This window comes from Hydra vulgaris, chromosome 12 (genome assembly GCF_038396675.1).
Source record: "Hydra vulgaris chromosome 12, alternate assembly HydraT2T_AEP".
NCBI classification, from domain to species: domain Eukaryota; kingdom Metazoa; phylum Cnidaria; class Hydrozoa; order Anthoathecata; family Hydridae; genus Hydra; species Hydra vulgaris.
In genome coordinates, this window is record NC_088931.1 from 70,984,213 (window position 1) to 71,004,037 (window position 19,825).

At 28.1% G+C, this 19,825-nt stretch overlaps 2 protein-coding genes across 3 annotated transcripts; one reads left to right on the forward strand and one right to left on the reverse strand.

Moving 5' to 3' along the window:
- The first annotated feature begins 2,488 nt into the window (after window positions 1-2,488).
- Window positions 2,489-3,763, forward strand: LOC136088307 (uncharacterized). Its single transcript, XM_065812002.1, has one exon. It carries the CDS (start codon window positions 2,489-2,491, stop codon window positions 3,761-3,763), a length of 1,275 nt encoding a protein of 424 aa, XP_065668074.1.
- An 8,500-nt stretch (window positions 3,764-12,263) lies between these two features.
- Window positions 12,264-19,533, reverse strand: LOC124818651 (uncharacterized). 2 transcript variants are annotated; one of them, XM_065814284.1, is made up of 6 exons: window positions 19,375-19,533; window positions 15,274-15,509; window positions 14,363-14,447; window positions 13,154-13,251; window positions 12,826-13,033; window positions 12,264-12,714 (listed from the first exon to the last, which is right to left on the reverse strand). In XM_065814284.1, the coding sequence occupies exons 1-6, from the start codon at window positions 19,439-19,441 to the stop codon at window positions 12,374-12,376; spliced, it is 1,035 nt and encodes a 344-aa protein (XP_065670356.1). In that variant the 5' UTR covers window positions 19,442-19,533; the 3' UTR covers window positions 12,264-12,373. The 2 variants fall into 2 exon arrangements, with proteins under 2 accessions (XP_065670356.1, XP_065670355.1); XM_065814283.1 differs by having other exon boundaries at window positions 12,264-13,033.
- Window positions 19,534-19,825: the final 292 nt, after the last annotated feature.

The window sequence follows — 19,825 nt, forward strand, 5'->3', positions numbered from 1 at the left end:
GCGTATTAGTAAAAGTTATATAGCTTTGCTAAGATTAAACATACAAATAATTAACAGTCTGTTTGAAAAAGTTTTTAATTTCTTAATGCAAAAATAGTTTATCGAGGTTAATTAACAAATTTTTAATAACTTTTAAAATGCTCGTAAAGTTAAATAAAAACATTTTTAATTGAGATTTTCAATTTAAAAGAAATAATGTACAAAAAAAAAAAAAAAAATTTTTTTTTGTACTAAATAGGAAAAAAAAAGTTTACATAAACTTAATTTCTTTGAGTTTAGTTTCTTTATTACTTTTGGGAGTGCGAAGTAATGCAAAGTTCTTTAAAAAAATGTTTGCCAGTATTTGGCATTGTTTCTTTGAAATAGAAAATCTGTACAACTCTGCAGAAGGGGAGAGTGTGTGTGAAAGAGCCAGGTTTTGAAGGAGCCAATACCATTATTTCTAACTTACTGGCATCTGATCCTTATGTATTTAACTCTTTGTGTGGCAACACTGGATACCTGTAACCCACAAAAAATGTACAGTTCTACTAAAATAAATAGCGTCGTAAGGGAGCACTAAAGATTTTGAAAATGAAAAGTAATTTTTTGGTGGTTTACTTATTTATTTTTAAGATTAAGTGTAATATTTTATTTGATAAAGAAACATGCTGCATTCTTATATATATATATTGGCCCTTCATTTACACAAAAAATACTAGATTAAAGCTTTTTTCAAAATTGTTTAATTTAAGGTTATGTATTTAACAAAAACAATTTTTTGAAAGAGCCGACTATTTATGCTAGGAATAAGCCGACTTATTTATTTACCTTTTTTTATACTAAATAATCGTTTTGCGCTTTAACGACTTCATATATTTTTCGTAATGCTTCATTAAGCATATTCTATCGAAATTAGTTGTTTTAATGACTTTTCCTGAAGTTGTAAAACATAGCTTTGAAATAGTTTGAATTTAAAATAATATTTGATAAAAATTTTTAAAGTCAAAGTTCTGAAAAAGTCATATTTTTTTTTATTTTTAAAACTTTTTTTGTATTTTCAATACAAAAAAAGTTTTAAAAATAATTTTTTAAACTTTTTTTGTATTGTTTGATTCATTTTATTATATTCTATTATGTATTTATTATATTATTATGTATTTTTATTATTATGTTATTTCATTATTCTCATTCAGGGGCGGATTAGGCTACCGGGACACCGGGACATTTCCCGGTGGGCCGTCAGCAATACAACATTTTAAAATTTTATAATATTTTAAAACGTATTTTCTTTAATTTTTTTAATAAATTTCTAGAATAGTAATAAAAAATTGTGAGTTGAAATTTACTTCAGATTTTGCTTTATTCAACTTTGTTTTCACTATAGATTATTGTTTAAATAAAACGAGTTAAATAAAAACGCGTTAAATAATTTATTATACATATCTTATATAGAATTTTTAATTTAATGTAACGCTTCTTTTATAATTTATTATTTCAATAAACATTTTCTAAATCAAAACAATATTATAAATATAAAATAAAATATCTAACAAAAAAAGTAATTAGGTATTTATATAAATATTGGTTTTTTATTAATATGGTATTTTACTATTTAAAAATTAAAAGTAATCTATTTATATTTTATATAGTATGTATAATATTAACAAGAAATCCCTACACAGTTTATAAAAATAAATATGAATGATTTATTATTAATGAAGATGTAGGTTTATTTTAATAAATATGTAGGTTTAATAACAATGTAGGTTTATTTTAAAAAATATTAAAATTAGTATATTCTAAAATTTTAAGTTATATTCTTTAAAAATAATCAGATTAACAAACTTCACACAAAAATAACAATACAGTCGCAGGTCTTCCATTCTTAACACTTATTTAAAAATAATCAATAAAAACAATCATAGTAGTTAAAAGGCTAATACAAATGTTTATTTTTTTATTTTTTTACAGGTGTGATGTCTAAGCGAAAAAGTGGACATGAAAAGTTACGTGAGAAAAACATAAAGCTTCTGCGAGAAGATGCTAAAACAACTAAAAATCTACTATCCATGTTTTCTAAACTGAATTCAAATACCCTGCAACACCATGCTGATGCTGAGCCTGTTGATGAGGTTCAATCTCACGTTGCTAAAGAGACCCAAACAAACCTTGATGATGAAGATGGCGTTCATACTGACACTAATGAAATGACCCAACCAATCCTCGTTCTAAACATCACGTCACTTTAATTCAAAAATGGTATATTATCGTCCTGAAGATGGTATGCAGCGTATGTTTCTTTCATTTTCAGAAGAAGAAGAGTGCCTGTTTTGCAGTGTTTGTTTGGCACATGGAATAAGAGAAGCAGAAACCAAGTTCGTCTGTAACAGGTTTTAACAGTTGGACTCATATTCATCAACGTATTGTGGAACACGAATCGTCAAAGAGACACCAAGAATGTGTCGAGGCTTATCTACATTTCTCTGCTAATCGAACCATTCTAGATATGGTACAAGGTCAGCAATATAGTCTACGAAAACAGCAAGTTTTACATCGTAGATTGATCGTGGACAGAGTAGTGTCAATTGTCAAAGTGATTGGTAAACGTGGTATGCCATATCGAGGTAAGGCTGGTTGCGAAGCCGTCAATGTTTTGGCTAACGACAGAGTGGATCATGGAACATTTCTTGAAATCGTGATTCTTGTTGCGAAGTACGATGAAATTCTAAAAGCGCATTTGAAGGAAATTATCGACAAAGGCATGCTGAATGATAAACAGGATAAGAGGAATAGAGCTAACAGAAATACTTTCATTTCCAAATCCACTGTAAACCAAATTATATTAGGAATCGCTAAATTAATGAAAAGTGCCATTGCTGAAAAAGTACAACAAGCGGGGATATTCTCAGTGCAACTTGACACAACTCAAGATGTAACACAAGCGGATAAATGTGCGATAGTCCTGCGATACGTTACCGACAAAGTTGAGGAGCGACTTATTGGTGTTGTCGATTCACATTCTGGAAAAGGCAGTGATCTGTGCAAATTGATGTCAAATGTTTTGGAACAAAATGGCATTGATATTACTAAATATGTGTCAGATAGTACTGATGGAGCGTCTAATATGGCCGGGGCATACAATGGATTTACGACATTCTTAGAAAAAGCGTCTCCTGGACACATTCACACATGGTGTTATGCGCATGTTTTAAATCTGGTCGTATGTGACGCCACCAGCAGTAATGAAGCTTTAATGACACTTTTTGGTATACTTCAAAAGGCTGCTATGTTTTTTCGTGAGTCCTACTTGAGAATGGACCTTTGGACTGATCACATGAAAGAAAAAAATGGCCAAAACATGCACAAACGACTAAGTGTTATCGGTGCTACTAGATGGGGGTCCAAACACGATGCCCTTCAAAAGTTTTTTGATACGTTTCGCGACGGTGAAGGAGCATTATACACAGACGTCGTTCAAGTACTGGAAATAGCAGTCTCTTCCACTAAATTAAGTGTTGAAGCACGCTATGATGCGCAGTGTCTATTAACGTCCTTATTGAAGTATAAGACTGTACTGACGGGATTTGTATATCTAAGAATAATGGAGTCAACCACACCACTGTCCAAATACCTACAGACGTCTGGATTGAATTTCATAAAGGCGTTTGAGATGGTTAAAGTAACTATTTCAGAAATTCAGACTCAATCACGCAATTTTGATCAAGTTAAGGTGGCTGCAGACCATTTCATTAATGTGTCCGCAACCATTCTTGACGAGTGATTGTGTTATACAGACAGATTTGCCAATGGTACGCAAAAGAATAAAAAAAGTAATGGCAGGAGAATTAGCAAATGATGATCCACTTACAGATCCTTTAAAAAAGTTTGAAGTAGAGGTCCACAATGGTATTCTAGACACAGTGTTAAGAAGTCTGTCGACTCGGTTTGCATCACACGGTGAACTGTACTCTGATATGAGTTGTTTTGACCCCAACAGATTTTCTGAGTTATTGGAATGTAATATTCCAAAAAAAGCCTTCAGAAAATCTCATGTCATATTTTGGCAACAGGTGTGTAAATTTACTTATAAATATAATTGATTGGTTTCTTGTTAAATTTTATTAGTAATTGCTTAAGTATTTTTGTTTTCCAAATTGGTAAACTTCATTAAATTTTTAATTAGCATTAGATAAGGTTATCTCTTTTGTTCTTTATTTTGAATATTTATAAGATTATCTTTATCTTTTTATATTTTAGGCGAAGAAGCGCAGCTGTTGCTTGAGCTGTTGGACTTTGCAAAAAAGTGGCCAGTTTTAAAAAAAACATTGGAAGAGAGTTACGATTGTTCTGATCAAATCACGATTGATGAGGATGAGGTTGAAAATGAAGATGACGCCACCAACCATAATTGCGGCCCTCTAAAGAAGTGTCGCTCGTGCATTTACTGTTGCTACCATGTGCTTCAAAAATATAATCTTTACGGCAAGAGCTACTGCATGCTGTACAGGGCTTACAAATTCATGCTCACAATTTCAATTACCCAAGTGGCTTGTGAGAGGAGTTTCAGCAAGTTGAAATGTGTCAAAACAAGATTGCGAAGTCAGTTGACAGAAGATCACTTGGACTCACTGTTGATGATGTGCATTGAAAAGGACATATTGAGTAACATAACCAACGATAAAATTATTGATGAACTTGCTAAATCGAGTGGTGAATTAAAAAAGTTACTGTTTTTATGATTTTTAGTTTTTGTGATTTAAATATGAATTTATAATACAAATATAACACATGTACTTAAATGACATCTTTATTGATTTTAAACAAGTGTATACAAGTCCTTATTGTTCAATAGTGTTACAAAAGTATTTAAAAGTGAGGGGTTGCAAGCGAATGCGATTTAAAAAAAAAGGTCACTTGGTGGGCCTTTTTCATATTACCCGATAATGTAATTATTGAATAAAAAAAAAAAAGTTATTACAATTGAGTTTTTTTCACGCCATTCTAAAACTGGCTCTTTCATACACACTCTCCCCTAAATGTAAACTGTCGAATCAAAAATGTTCTGCAAACTCTTAATAAAGGAAAAAATATATAGCAAAATAAAGACCATAAGTTCTGTATTTTTCAACATATATAATTGTATCATCTCCAATCTCTTCAGTGGAACACTTTTGAACATAACCAGCAATATACACAACAGAATATAAAGTTTCTATGTTTATGCTATCTTCTAGATCTGCTATGTTGTAAATGATATCAATTTCCCCATTATCTAAATCTTCAAAACATAAAACACCCTCGTGGCCGACATTTCCTTCTACATCAATATTTAGCTGCAGCACCAGCTTAGCATGTTGAATACATATTTTTCAATAACTGATTTAGCGGTTATAAAATAAGTACCACCTGAATCTTGACGTAATTGACCAAAGCATTTTCCATCGGATCAGATGAAAACCAACCTAAAATTACACATTCATTTTCACTTGATAAAAGATGGCAAGTCGAATCAATTAGACCACGACAAGTATATGAAAGTGCATTACTTGTATCTTGTGTAAGCTGGCGAACTCGTTTACCAGATATTGGTTTCATATTTTCAGCCATTGTTGCAATATCAAGCAATTTTTTTAAGTTAACGTCATCTGAAGATCTGATTACATTATCGGACTCATCCCTAAATCTAAGATTTGCACGAAGACATTTAACATTCACTATTTTCCAAAAATCTATAATCAATTCTAAAAAAATGATAGTACCCTTGACACTTTCTTGGTCTATATTAGGATGAGTAGTCAAGTGTATATAAGATTTCCATTTTGACATAACCAAGGTTTTCCATCTATTGTTTTGAATTGAGAAAAAAAGCTTTGGTTAACTTTATTACCATCAGTTATAATTGCAACTACTTTACCATTACATATAGAACTTTCTATGGTGTTTACAATTAATTTGTATTGGTCAAGTTGGAAATCTGATGTTAGATTACTAACTGGTAAAACTCTTGCAAAAAATTCAGATCCACCATAAAAACTTTTGATCATAAATGAGATTACATTAGTAGCTAATTTTTGTATAATTAACAGCTTTTCCATTAATATTTCCACTTTGATATAATAAAGCAGCTTTTACATAAACTTCATCAAATTTCATCTATAAATAAAACAATTTCTTTTTTTTTCCACCAGGTTTTTTAGCACAGAACTTAAAAAATTGATCAGCATCTTAATGTAATGATCTCTCATTACATTAAGATGCTGAAATAATATTTGGGTTTTATGATCCTCATCTTTAACTTCTAGATATCTTAGAGCGTCATTTAAAGCTGACTTTGTATTAAATGAAGTTATTCTGTTTTTCGAAAAAGGTTTAACAGTACATTTTAAACCGTAATGAAATGCTTCAAACATTAAACTTTGATTAATTATCAGCAAAAGTTGTGGAACCCCACAACTAAAAACTTTAGGCTGGATAAAAATAGAATTGTTTTGCTTGTAAGTAATTATATCATTTTCAGTAGATAAGTATTTTTCAATATCTTCAAACTTGAAATTATCAATTATTTAATATTCTTCGAATTAATTTTTTTTGATACCTCTATCTGAAGAAGATAAAATTTTTTCTCATTTTTGGTGGTGGAGAAGATAGACAACTTTTAGAGATATTCGGAAACACTGATGGAGGATTATTTGGTCTCAATTTAACACAATAAAAAGTAAACTCAGCATCATCTGGCCAATGCAATTTACAAACAACACTATAACGGGCTTTGCATCCATTTAAATCAAATATGACATCAGTTTAAAATTAAAATAATTTCCATTAAATTAAAATAAATTAATATAATATTAATAAAAAATGAATTTAAATAAATAAATAAAACCTTTTTTTTTTGAATAATATAGAATGTTGAGATTGCGCATGCGTTAAATGTTTTAATTGAAAATCACAATTGTTTTAATTAAAAATCACGATTTTTTTAATCGATTGTCACGAACGTCATGGTTGTTTTAAATCAATGTCACGGTTGTTTTAAATGGATATTATGTTTGTTTTAAATGGATGCAAAAACCGGTATTTTGTTAAAGTCCAGTGTAAGGGAGGAATACTCATAAACCACTTGTTTTTTTCAGATACTTCACAAGGATATTTGTATACAGATATTCTACAATTTGAAGATTTATAATTTGAGTAAGAATTTGGTACGCAGCATTTTAAAGACATAAATTATTTATTTTAAATTTCGTTGAAAACAGCTACAGGTTTTTCAACTTTAAACATTTATTTTAAAACCGGCCTTCAGTCAAGAAAATTCCCATACGGTGTCGAGGCCTTCTATTTTTTTTTTTAGCATTAAGGTTTTACAATAAATTGTGTAGGCAAAAACTGCCTGTCAACCTAGTTATATAATACTTGACAATTACAGTGTTTGCATAACTAATAGAAAATAAAATGTGGATTATTTGTAGAGAAGCCATTGATTTTTTAGGTGGTTGTCTAGAAGCAGCTTAAACGTTTTTAGAGATAACACTGATACAATGTCATTAGAAATATTATGTGCGGCCGTGGCGCAGTGGTTAGAGCGCTTGCTTTATAAGCAGGAGATCCAGGTTCGAAACGAGCTCTGGACAAACTTTCGCGTCACGGTAAGGAAGGATGCGTGAACTTCCTGGTTAAATGCGCTTCCGCGGTGTTCTGTGACAAGGACTTCTTGCGGCACCTAAAAAAAAAAAATGAAAAAATATATATATATATTTGAGGCACCTCACCTCACAGGAATAGCATTCCATTTATTTATTATTCTTAGAGAAAAAAAGTTCATACGTAAATTTAATCGTGAAGATTAAATTTACGTATGAACTTTTTTTAGTTTATATACATGATCACGAGTAATAAATTGGCTATCTATTTCAAATAGACTTCTACCACTATTGTTATTTTTGTACCATTTACAGACGTTGATTAGGTCTGCACGAAGTAGCCTGTATTTTACAGTTGTCATATTTAATGCCAACAATCTTTGTTCATACGGTAGGTTGTATAATCCATTGATTCGTTTTGAAGTTCTTCTTAACATATTTTCTATTTATATAAAAATAAATAGAATAGATAATATTTCTATAAATATTTTCTATTCTATTTGCCGTTTGTCTTTGAGAAGTCCAGGATTACAGATTGATCCGCAGTATTCTAGGTGAGGACGTACTAGAACTGAAAATATTTTTTTTGAAGGATTATAAATCTGGATATGATGTAAATGTTCTTTTTATTATTCCTATTATTTGTGTGGCTTTGTTGACTTGAATAGTTGTGTGTTTGGAAAATAATAAGTTCGAATCTATGTGAAAACCTAAATCTCGTTTGCAATTTGTGGGTTAAATGTTTACTCTTATATTTTTCTCTGGATCATATTATAAGTATGGGATTGGTTGTTGTGTCCTAAGTGCATTACAGAACATTTATCAATGTTAAATTTCATTCCTCATTTTTGAGACCATGTAACAAGAGCGTTGATGTCATTTTGTAGTTCTTGCACAGATTAAATATTTTCAATAAAACGGAAGATTTTGGTATCGTCAGCGAAAAGAGCAGCTTTTGATTTGATTACTTCAGGGATATCGTTGACAAATATAATAAAAAGTGACGCCTTAGGGAACTCCACTTTTAACGGGTACCCAGTTTGAGTAATTACCATTAACAACAACTCTTTGTCTACGGTTTTTCAAGAAGTTTTTAATCCAATATAGTATTGATCCATTTATACCATAAGCTATAAGTTTATAAATAAGAAATTTGTGTGGAACTTTGTCAAAGGCTTTTTCAAAATTGAGTTAAATGTTGTCAATGGGAATATTATTATCAAGTGATGATGTCAAATAATTAACTACAGTTAAAAGGTTAGTTAAGCAGAAATGATCTAGACGAAATCTATATTGGTGTGGACTTAATAAGTTATTGTTAATCAGGTGTGTAATAATATGATTTTTTATAATATTTTCAAAAATTTTTATTGAAGCACAAGTTATACTGATTGGTCTATAATTAAGTGCTTTTGATCTGTCTACTTTTTTGAATATGGGTGTAATTGTTGCATTTTTCCTTATTTGAAGTATTAATCTACTCTCAAGGATTTTGTTAAATATAGTACATAGATGTTTAGACATTTGAAAGCAAGTTTTCTTAAATATTATTGGGTATAATTTATCAGGGCCTAGTGATTTAAATGAGTTCAGACTTTTAAGGTATGTTTATATAATTTCTGGACTTATCAATATTGTTTGATAGTGGATTTTTTATATGTTAGGTCAAATGGTGCTAATGCTGTTATTTTTATGTTTGAAAAAGTAAAGCTCATCTGTTCAATAGTTAGAAAAATAACTATTGAATAGATGAGCTTTATCTAGATCAGTAGTTGCAACAATATTATGGTATTGGATGTCAGGGAATGCATCTTTGTTTTTTCTTTTTAATTTGACATACGAGTAAAATGCTTGTGGATTTTGGTCTATGTCTCTAGCAAGTTTTTTTTCAAATTCGATCATTGCTTTTCTGCACGCTGCTTTTGTTTTGTTTCGTGAAATGCGGTACTCATTATGTTTCTTCATTTTTGTTTAATATTTATATACACGGTATTTCTTTCGCTTAAGTTTAAGTTCATTTATTATTTGAAAGTCAATCCATTTTGAAATTAAATCCATTTGAAATCCATTTTGAGCGTTTTATATTTTTAAAGCTAGATTTCGGTATATTATTGTTAATACTAGTTTTAAGTTAATTGAAAAAGATACTCCATAGTTGGTCTGAGTTGGATGTTGGACAGAGTTTAATATTTGCAAGGTCTTTATTAATTTTGTCATAGTTCCCTTTTGTGTATAATTGTTTTGTATTGGTATGGTGTTACTGTACTTTACTGCGTCGATTGAATCTATTCACAATAGATTCAATCGACACAGTAAAGTAGAGTAGTTGATGATAAATTTTACCAATGGGTGCTAGATGAGTTAAAAAGGAAATCATATTTTCATCATAAGTAAAAAAGAGGCCAATTGTAGAAGGATTTTGATTTTGTCTGATGTGTGTTGCTTTTGAAATATGTTGGGTTAAAAAAGAATTATTTTTTAGTAAATTTAGTTGATTTAGAGGCATTTGTAATAGGTTGTTTTGGATTTTGCAAGCTGATATCTGGGTAGTTAAAATCTCGAATAATAAGAATGTTTGGATATTTGTTAGAAAGTTTCGCAATGTGTTGATTTACGCAGTTAGTGTTTTCATCGTTACTATTCGGTGATCTGTAATATAAACTTAACAATAACTTAAAAGTTTTCGTTGTAATTTCTCAACTGAGCGATTCAGATGGAAATATATCTATGTTTATTAAGGATGACTTTAGTTTGCTATGTATAAATATTGCTAAACTTCTTCGGCAAGAACTATTGCTGTGATTTGTATATAGTAAATCATTAACTTTAATTTTTTTATTTTTAGGCAGAGTTTCTGTTAAAAAAATAATTTCGGATTTCTGATTGTTAACAATTTGTTTGAGCTCATGGCGTTTATTTAATAGGGAGTCGATGTTTATATAGCTTTTACGGATTTGTTTCAGTAATTTATTTAATGGTTTGAAAATTAATTCAATTTTTTATATTTTTTTGTTTAATAAAATTGAGTTTAATGACTTCGTTGCGCTTAATGCACCATTGAAAGGTGGGTTTGGTTCATTTTCTAGCAGTATTTGGTTTTTTTTATTTCTTATCTAAGTTGAGAATCGATTTGCCTTTCGGCGAGTGTCATATCGGGATTAATGAAGACATTTGTATATTTTATGTTTTTACTAATTTCTTCAAATATCTGGTCAATTATTTTTTTATCGTCGTTGTTTTTTTCAAGTTTATTTAAACTATTTGATTCTGGAATTCCAAAAACGATAATGTTTCACGCCTTTTTTTTCTCTGCCTGTTCAGATAATATAGTTTTAGTAATTGAGATTACAACAATAGCTTTTTCCGCAGATTTATTTTTGTTACAAAGATTTGACCAAAACGTAGCTGAACTATTTTCGGTTTCTTTTTTCGAATCTAATAATTCAATTCTTTTTAAAAGTCTTTGAATAGTTTCATTCTGACACGTAAAATATCAGATATTTCCGAATATCTTAAGTTGTAACAAGTTTACTTATTTAATCAAGAATATTGTGATGACGTCGTGACGATTTTATGAAATTAATAATAATAATGTAAAATATCAAAATAATAACAGGAATAAAAATAACAATAATAGTGAAATAAAATTTACAGTTTAATAAATCTCAAAGAAAAAAAAATATTTATTATATTATATTTATTATGTTATATCAGTGGCGGATCCAGCATTTTTTAATCTTTGAGATAGCTAACTTATAGATAGTGTTATCTCTAATTTTTCTTATATGGTCATAATTTTTGAACGCTGAGAGATAATATAATGAAACTTAAAAATTATTGATGAATATAAGTCTAGTTGAGAATAATACAAAAAATATTTCATCAACTTGTTGCTCTCACGTCTGGGGCAGGTGTAGCAAAAATTATGGGGCTTTTTTGTTCCCAGCCTCCAATCATCGCAATTTTTTCCAAACCCTCATTATTTGATATAAGTATAAACATAAAAATGTTTGGAGTTAGCTCCATGTCTGGAAGTTAGCTATCTCAAAGATTAAAAAATGCTGGATCCGCCACTGTATATTATATAAATTTTATAAAGAAACAAAATAATATATAGACTAAAAAATAAATAAAAAAGATATTAAAAAATAGAGAAGTTAAAAAATTAGCAAACAAAACGAAAAAAAAAATTCTATTAAGAAGTCTTTGGTCAAAAGCAAAAATTCAAAGTTTTATTATAATAATTATGCATTATTTTACGTCTGGTAACGATCTATTATATTCAGATCTAAATACAACAAAAAAGTAAAGAAAATACAAGACTACGGTTATTTTATGTTTTATATGGAATGACTCAATTTTTTTTGAATTTGTATTATTTTTAATTCCCATACAAAAAGTTTGAGTTTTCCAAAGAAATTTGCTGAAAGGGTGCGAAAAAATAGTTCGAGTTAATAGATTTACTATAATCCATTAGTAACCATTTGTTTGTTTTTTTAAACTAATGTAGAAACTTCTTTCTATTTAACAAAATTTGAAATTATTTTCCGCAGTACTTTTTTTATGTGCATAGTTTCAAACTATATTTATCTATTATATATTTCAAACAAATTTTTTAACAGAAAAGAGAAAACGATCTGATTAGAAAATGTTACATTTTCTGAAAATAAAATAAAATATTACAAGTTTAAAATAAAACAAAATCATATTATTAGTATTAAAATTAGTTACTATAGCAACGTTATGTTGGATTAAACAGTGTTAATCATTAACCAAGAACACGCTAGCAAATAAAAAGCCATAAAACATGAACAAACTGCAATATTTTTGTGTGCCGAAGAACTTTGAAGAAGCTTGCGCAATCTCCTAACATCATCTGTGATTAAAAGCTCAGCTCCTTGTGAAAACAGTGTTTTATATTTAGTTTGAAAAGCTAAATTTTGGTCTTCGGTGTTGTACATACTGTAAGCAGTATAAAATCCTGAATTTATGTCATTGCGGTAATTATTCTTCAAAACCGTTAATGTGTTATTTGGCAATGGTCTCTCTTCGTACACATTAAGACCGGCAATAAACAACGATGCACCACCTGCTTTAAATAAAATTCCACTTTCAATCAAAAAATGATAAAAATCTAAAGTATTGTTTGGAGCATCAAAGAAGCATTGTTGTAATTCAGGAAACAAACCTAAATCCCACCTACTTTTTGGAATAAGTGAAAAATCATTCATAACCAAACTTCCGACGACCAGGTTTTCATTTTCTTTTTTTGCAGCACGAATTTTTCTATAATCGAACGAGATTATAACAGCTTTCTCAACTAAATTCATTTCGGTCACTAACTTGGCAACTTTTTGACCAATAATCTCGCTCTGTGAATGATCGTTTCTATCAAAATATTCTGGTTTCATCTACAAAGCAAAACATAAAAAGGTGAGGTTTTTTGGAATTTTTTATTTTTCGTGATTGAGTATGACTTAAATATTATTAAATAAAAAAGTTGTTGAATCTTTTTTTTATTATTTTTTTACCTCTAAGACATGCAATAAATCTGTATTTTTCATTGCTGTTAAAACATCTTTAAGCAAAGGTATTTTACTTGTACTTTTGAAACGATACTCTTTCCCGCCTAATAGAAGAATTTTTTTGAATTATATATTTTTATTAAACATAAAGGTTAGATTTGACTAATATGAGCACCTGGGTGAGCATACCAAAAGATTTCTATGATGGGAGCATACCAAAAGATTTCTATGATGGGAGCAAGTTGTTTCGTATTTCTTGAATTGACTTTATGTGGTGATAATAGAAAGTAGTATGATTACCCTAAACTTTTACGCAGTAACCTGTAACCTGTAGCCACTCTAACCTAATTAAAGCGTTATTTACATTTTTGTGTTGTTAAAGTTATTAATCATTATACATAAAAGAATCTGTGGCGTGAAATTTTGATGTTGATATATAGATATTTATTTTTTCTTGAAGAAAAATATATTAGCTAAAAATCCGTTTCATTTTTGTTTGGAAAAAAATGCATAGAAACATTTGTTTTGACTTCGTTTAGAAACACCATTTTCGTGAAATTACCTAGTTTAAAGTTTAAAAACTGCTGTGGTTTATTTAATTGCTTTTTGAATAAAAGAAAAATATAGTAAAATTTTTTAATAGTTTAACAATATCTTTCTGTAATTTAAATTCAAAAAACTTATATTTTTATCGTTTAAAAGTTTAAGTTAATTAAATTAAAAAAATAACTAATTGCTTTTTTTTTTTTTTAATAAAAGAAAGTAGTATTGTTTCAATAAAAAGTGGCTTAAAAATCGATCTTTTAATTATAGGTTTTGTTAATAACGGATAGCTATGTTCCAGAAATAAGTTCTAATTGTCAGGTTTGTATTTCTTTACTTAATGTTTTTTTTGAGCTGATTTAAAGTGCTCATATTATCATGTGGTCTGGGTAATATAAGCATTTTCGCTACTTTTTTAAAACCTCTGTGTATTTAAGTAAAAAATTCGGGTACCCAATTATCTGAATGGATCATAAGACGTGATCTCCAAAAAATGTTTATTCGCAAAAATTTAGGATCCAGCATAATAAATTTTGAAAATATTCCAATTTTCGCTTTCAATAAGGTGATCATAATAAATATATAATCTACCCTAAATCCAAAAAAATTATTATGTTTATAAATGTATATTAATTTTAAAAAACAATAAATTTCAGCGTTTAAAATGATTACCTCTGATAACATTATCTGTGAGGTTTAGTTGTAATAACTCGTCGTATGTGCAATCTGATATATTTTTATCGACACCAGCCAGGTCCTAAAATGGGTCTAAGGCATTTTACACTGAAATCGAAATAAAAAAAAAAAAAATATATATATATATATATATATATATATATATATATATATATATATATATATATATATATATATATATATATATATATATATATATTGTCATAAACATTTGTTAAACCACGCGATGACGTCTAGTATTTTTACAGTATTTAATATATGGTAGAAAGTTGATAATTATTATCTTAATTTTAGTTACTGATAATTGCCAACTATGTCAGATTTAGTATAAATAACGCTGTTTTCTTAATAAGAATATATAAAAACAAGTTACAAAAAATGCGTTGAGTTGATCTTCCTTAGTCAGCTAAAAACAAAGAAATATTCACCAAAATATATATATATATATAGATATATATATATATATATATATATATATATATATATATATATATATATATATATATATATATATATATATATATATATATATATATATATATATATATATATATATATATATATAAATTAGTAGAAAATCACTTAACAAAAATTTTTTTTTCATTTAACACTGTGTTTCATCAAATAAGACTCGTCAGAAATCTGATGAGTCTTTATTGATGAAACAAAGTGTTAAATGAAAAAAAAAAAAATTTCAAGTTATTTTCTACTAATTGCTCTGTTATTTTAAGAACATTGAGCACTCTATTTTGTAGAATAGATTTTAAAGTTGCATAAATTTATATATATATATATATATATATATATATATATATATATATATATATATATATATATATATATATTATATATATATATATATATATAAAAGTAAATTAAAAACTCACTAAAGTATTTTCGTAGTGAAAAACTATAAGCTTTTCATCTTTAGTTAAAAATATATCAAGCTCGTATCCGTCTGCTTTAATATCGACCGTACTTTTTATTCCTTCCAATGTATTTTCCAAATAAACTTTTGGTTGACCGCGATGCGCAATATAGATCGGCTTGTTTTTCTTGTGATAAAGGTGGTTACCAGGAATTTTTGAAAGTAAACGTTTTGGACAACTCTCCGGAATTTGACCTTTAAGTATTAATTTTTAGCAAAAAATAAAAATAAAATTTGAAACTTTTGAACATGTTATCAAACTCACAACTTAAAATATAAAACTATAATGATAATAATAACTTAATAAAGGCATCAAAACACGCAAGCATTGAAACACGCAAGTATCGAAAATGAACCTTATATTACCGTAACAACATTTTAATTACTGTGCTACTGCTGTCTTGAATATTAATTAGTATTTTTATATTAATATTTTCAATAAACTTTTTCTCATTATGTAATTGAGAAATCGTAAAATGCAATTGAGAAACAAAATATGTAATTTAGAGTTTTTAATATGTAATTGGCACCGTGAAATTTTGCCAACTTACTCCAAAAGCTTTTTTTAATAAACATCCTATAGATCCTCAATAATGGCAACTATTGAAAGAAAACTGACTATAATATAGTATAGAATAGTAGGGTAATTTCGGTAGGGAGATAATTTCAACACCCCTTCAAAAAACACCTAAAAATATTTATTTATTGGAATCTTAAAATTATAGTTGAGTATTGTAGCAAGATAAACAACTTTTCTAAAAATATTGATTTAAATTTTATCTTTAAATTACAGGTACATTACAATATAGGTATATTACAGGTAATTTATGATTATTAGCTTTTTCTTAACATTTTTAGCTTTTTGAAAATGTAGAATAAATAATTTTTTTTCGGAAATTTTTACCAAAAGTTGTTATTTATTTTATTCAAAAATATAAACTGAATAAAATGTGAGCAACAATAAGTTGACACTCCTTATGAGCTATATGAACTATTTTTGAGCTTATAAACGTGAATTCTTATTTAAACAGAATTTAGAAATAATCATCGAAATCATAGAAATTAGTAATCATTTCATTTACAATTTTACTTTGGAAGCACATTTTTCTTATAAGGTTTCTGTTTTGGGTGATATATTCATACTCTACTAAAAAAGGTGGTTCAAAAATTATTTGTCTTGGCAATTGCAACGCCCTTAATTAAATGCCAATTAGGTGTAACAAATTCCATTTTAGAGACAATTACTTTATACAATGCAGATTTATAGCTGTTTATAATATTTTAATTATATTAACGCGTTTTCAACGAACGTCTTAATTTTCTTAAGCATGCCGAATTTACTGTATTATTGTACCAAAAATACCATACTAGGTTGCTAATTTCGTCATTTTTGAGTATTTTGTAAAACAAATTTTACATAAAACTATGATTTTTTAACGTTATTAAATCAACCATTGTCTATAAACAACAAAATAGCTTAGTATGCCGAAATTACCCTACTTTACCCTAAATCAATTGTGATTGAAATTTTTTGTCTCAGCTTTTAAAAAATTTCTTTGCCTCAGATGATTTTCTCAAATTTCTTTGACTCAGATGTCTAGAAACATGCGAATTTCTTGTATAGCTTCTCCTCTTAAATCTACAACTTTTCTAAACTCTTTTACCAACCCTAATTTGGTATTATTAAGAAGTGGGGTAATAAGAGTTTGTTAAAATCTACTTGAGGCCGCTTGAAAACATTGAACAATTTATCTGCCGTTCCACTCACAGGGGCTATTAAACGTTCTTGTAATGATCGTCATCAGCCCTGCTGTTTCATAAACAAAGGAAACAGGAATACTTTGTGTACCCACCTTCCAAGCCAAGCAAGAAAGAAAATCTTAAAATCACCATAAAATACCACTTGAATTCAGAACAATCAATTTTGTTAAGGCGCTCTTTGACATTATCACAGTCTTTGTTACAGCAGCGGTGGCGCATTGGTTAGAGTTCTGGCTCAGAACCAAGAGGCTCCTGGTTCAAAACTGGTTCAAGCCTAATAAACGACATTGGTAAGGAAGGAGGCGTGAATTTGTGATAAGACCAATAGGTTCGCTTGGAGCACCTTTTTTTTTTTATATGTTTCAATTATGGAGCAACACTACTTTGAGACTATTTGGAGCTATCTACAAATAGTAGCCATTGTGAAGAAGTTTAAAAAAAAATCTTTACAATTCATTAATAACACAGGTCATAGCAAAATTCAATAACACAGGTCATAGCAAAATTCAATAACACAGGTCATAGCAAAATTCAATAACACAGGTCATAGCAAAATTCAATAACACAGGTCATAGCAAAATTCAATAACACAGGTCATAGCAAAATTCAATAACACAGGTCATAGCAAAATTCAATAACACAGGTCATAGCAAAATTCAATAACACAGGTCATAGCAAAATTCAATAACACAGGTCATAGCAAAATTCAATAACACAGGTCATAGCAAAATTCAAATTCTTTACATGGGCAATTCCACACTCAAGTGAGTTATTTCAATAAAATAAAAATAAAAAATTCAAACAAAAACCAAGTTATCATTGGTTTGGCATAAGTTTTAAAATTCTAAAATTTGATTAATAATGTTATTTGTGTTATTTTTTTGCTTTTTATTCTAAATTAAAGTCTTACGTCATTTTTTTTATATAAATGGCAGCTAAACTACATTTTGATAAAAGCGTAGAATTGTCCTCATAAGTAAAGATAACTTATTTGATTTAAGTTATATAAATAAATAGCTAAAACAATCTTTTGAATAATTTTACGCAGAATAATAACTACTTAATTTAATTTAAGAAGCCAATTTATGTAGGTTAAATATTTGGCTTGAAATATTCAACTGAAAACATTAGGTTTAATGCGACATTTTTTTGCGTCCCGTAAGTAACACAGCGTATAATCAACTCTAGTTCCTAAACTTATAATAATTGAACGAATTTGCAATATACAGGAAAACAAATAGTTAAAGAGCTTGCCTCTTTTTAGCTTTTCTATATTTTTTAATATCAGTCAAAATAGCATGCATCGAGATGTTTAATCGGCTCTATCTATACTCTGGTAACGGTAAAAAAAATATTGCCTTTCTTCTACCTCATAAGCATTTTTTTTTTAATAGTTTGGCAATGAAATAATTGTGAGACACTAAAGATGTATGGGCGCTCAGTTTTCGGCCGGCCCTAAAAACCTCAGGACTTTAAAACGGTTGAAAATTTTTTTGCTTTTTTAGAACTGCCAGCAAAAAAATTCATAAACAACAAAAAATTTAGAGTGGGCAAATCTTTTTTAAAAATTTTTAGTATTATGTATATAGTTTGTTATTTAATTTTTTTACTATTGGTTTTATTTTCACACCAGCTCTATCGCAACAAGCACGAAAAGCGTAAAAGTTATTTTAAAAAGTTTTTCAAATTCACACCCCAAAAATGCATTTATACGCCATTTGTTTGTTTTATTAAAAATTTTGTTTTGTTTTTTTTGTTGGTTAAAAAATGAGTTGGTTGCAGCATTAAAAATTCTAAAAATGAAAGAATATACTAAAAAACTTGCATATTTTCGTGCCATCAATCCTTCCATAATACTATTATAAAAATTCCATAATACTAATATAAATATTCCATAATACTATTACTAAATGTTACATTGAGGAAACCGCTAGGCTTATTGTTAAAAAGTTCACTGTACCTCGCGGATCAAAAGTATATGCTCTGTCGTAATAATTTAAGTTTGTCTTCTTTGTAAAGTTAACTTGGTTAAGAAAAAATTAAAAATTTAGTGGATTTTATTTTTCTTGACATCTTTGAGCTATTAGTTTTTTTATGTATTATTTCACGATATATGCATAAAATATTTTTTAGCTTAGTGGTAATATCATATAAGAAATGTTTTTATACCTTGGCAATTTTTCTTTTTTTTTTTTTTTTTTTAGGTTTTATTAAACGAATATTTTTATATATTTATATATAGTATAAATACAAAATATAATAAATAAGGAAAAAAAGTTTTAAGTTTAAAAAATCTTACTAGTAGCAGAAAGATCTAAAAACCCATTAAGTAGAAGTATCACAAACATGATTTTTATCTTCACCATATTTGACTTTTGTTTTGTAAATTGGAGTTTGTTCCTGATGATTTATTTAAAAAGTAACTCATAATAACTTAACGACACGAAAAGACAAACATCATTTAACACTTTTGGTAAACATTTATTAACCAAGTTAAATCTTGAAATTTTTTATTTGGACTGTTGTTTATTTGGTATGGCTTTAACTTATTATTTTTTTACATATTTTTTTTAATACGAGTTATTTAAAAAAACAAAAACATTTTTGTGTTATTATTGATATGATTTTTTTTTTTTTTTGCTATATTTTAAATATTGCGAAAAGTAATGCTAATAGTTATGAAGCAATTAAATTTTGTTTGTTGCGTCATTTTTTACCTGCATGACTTTTCGGTTTCAAAGTAGGAAGAT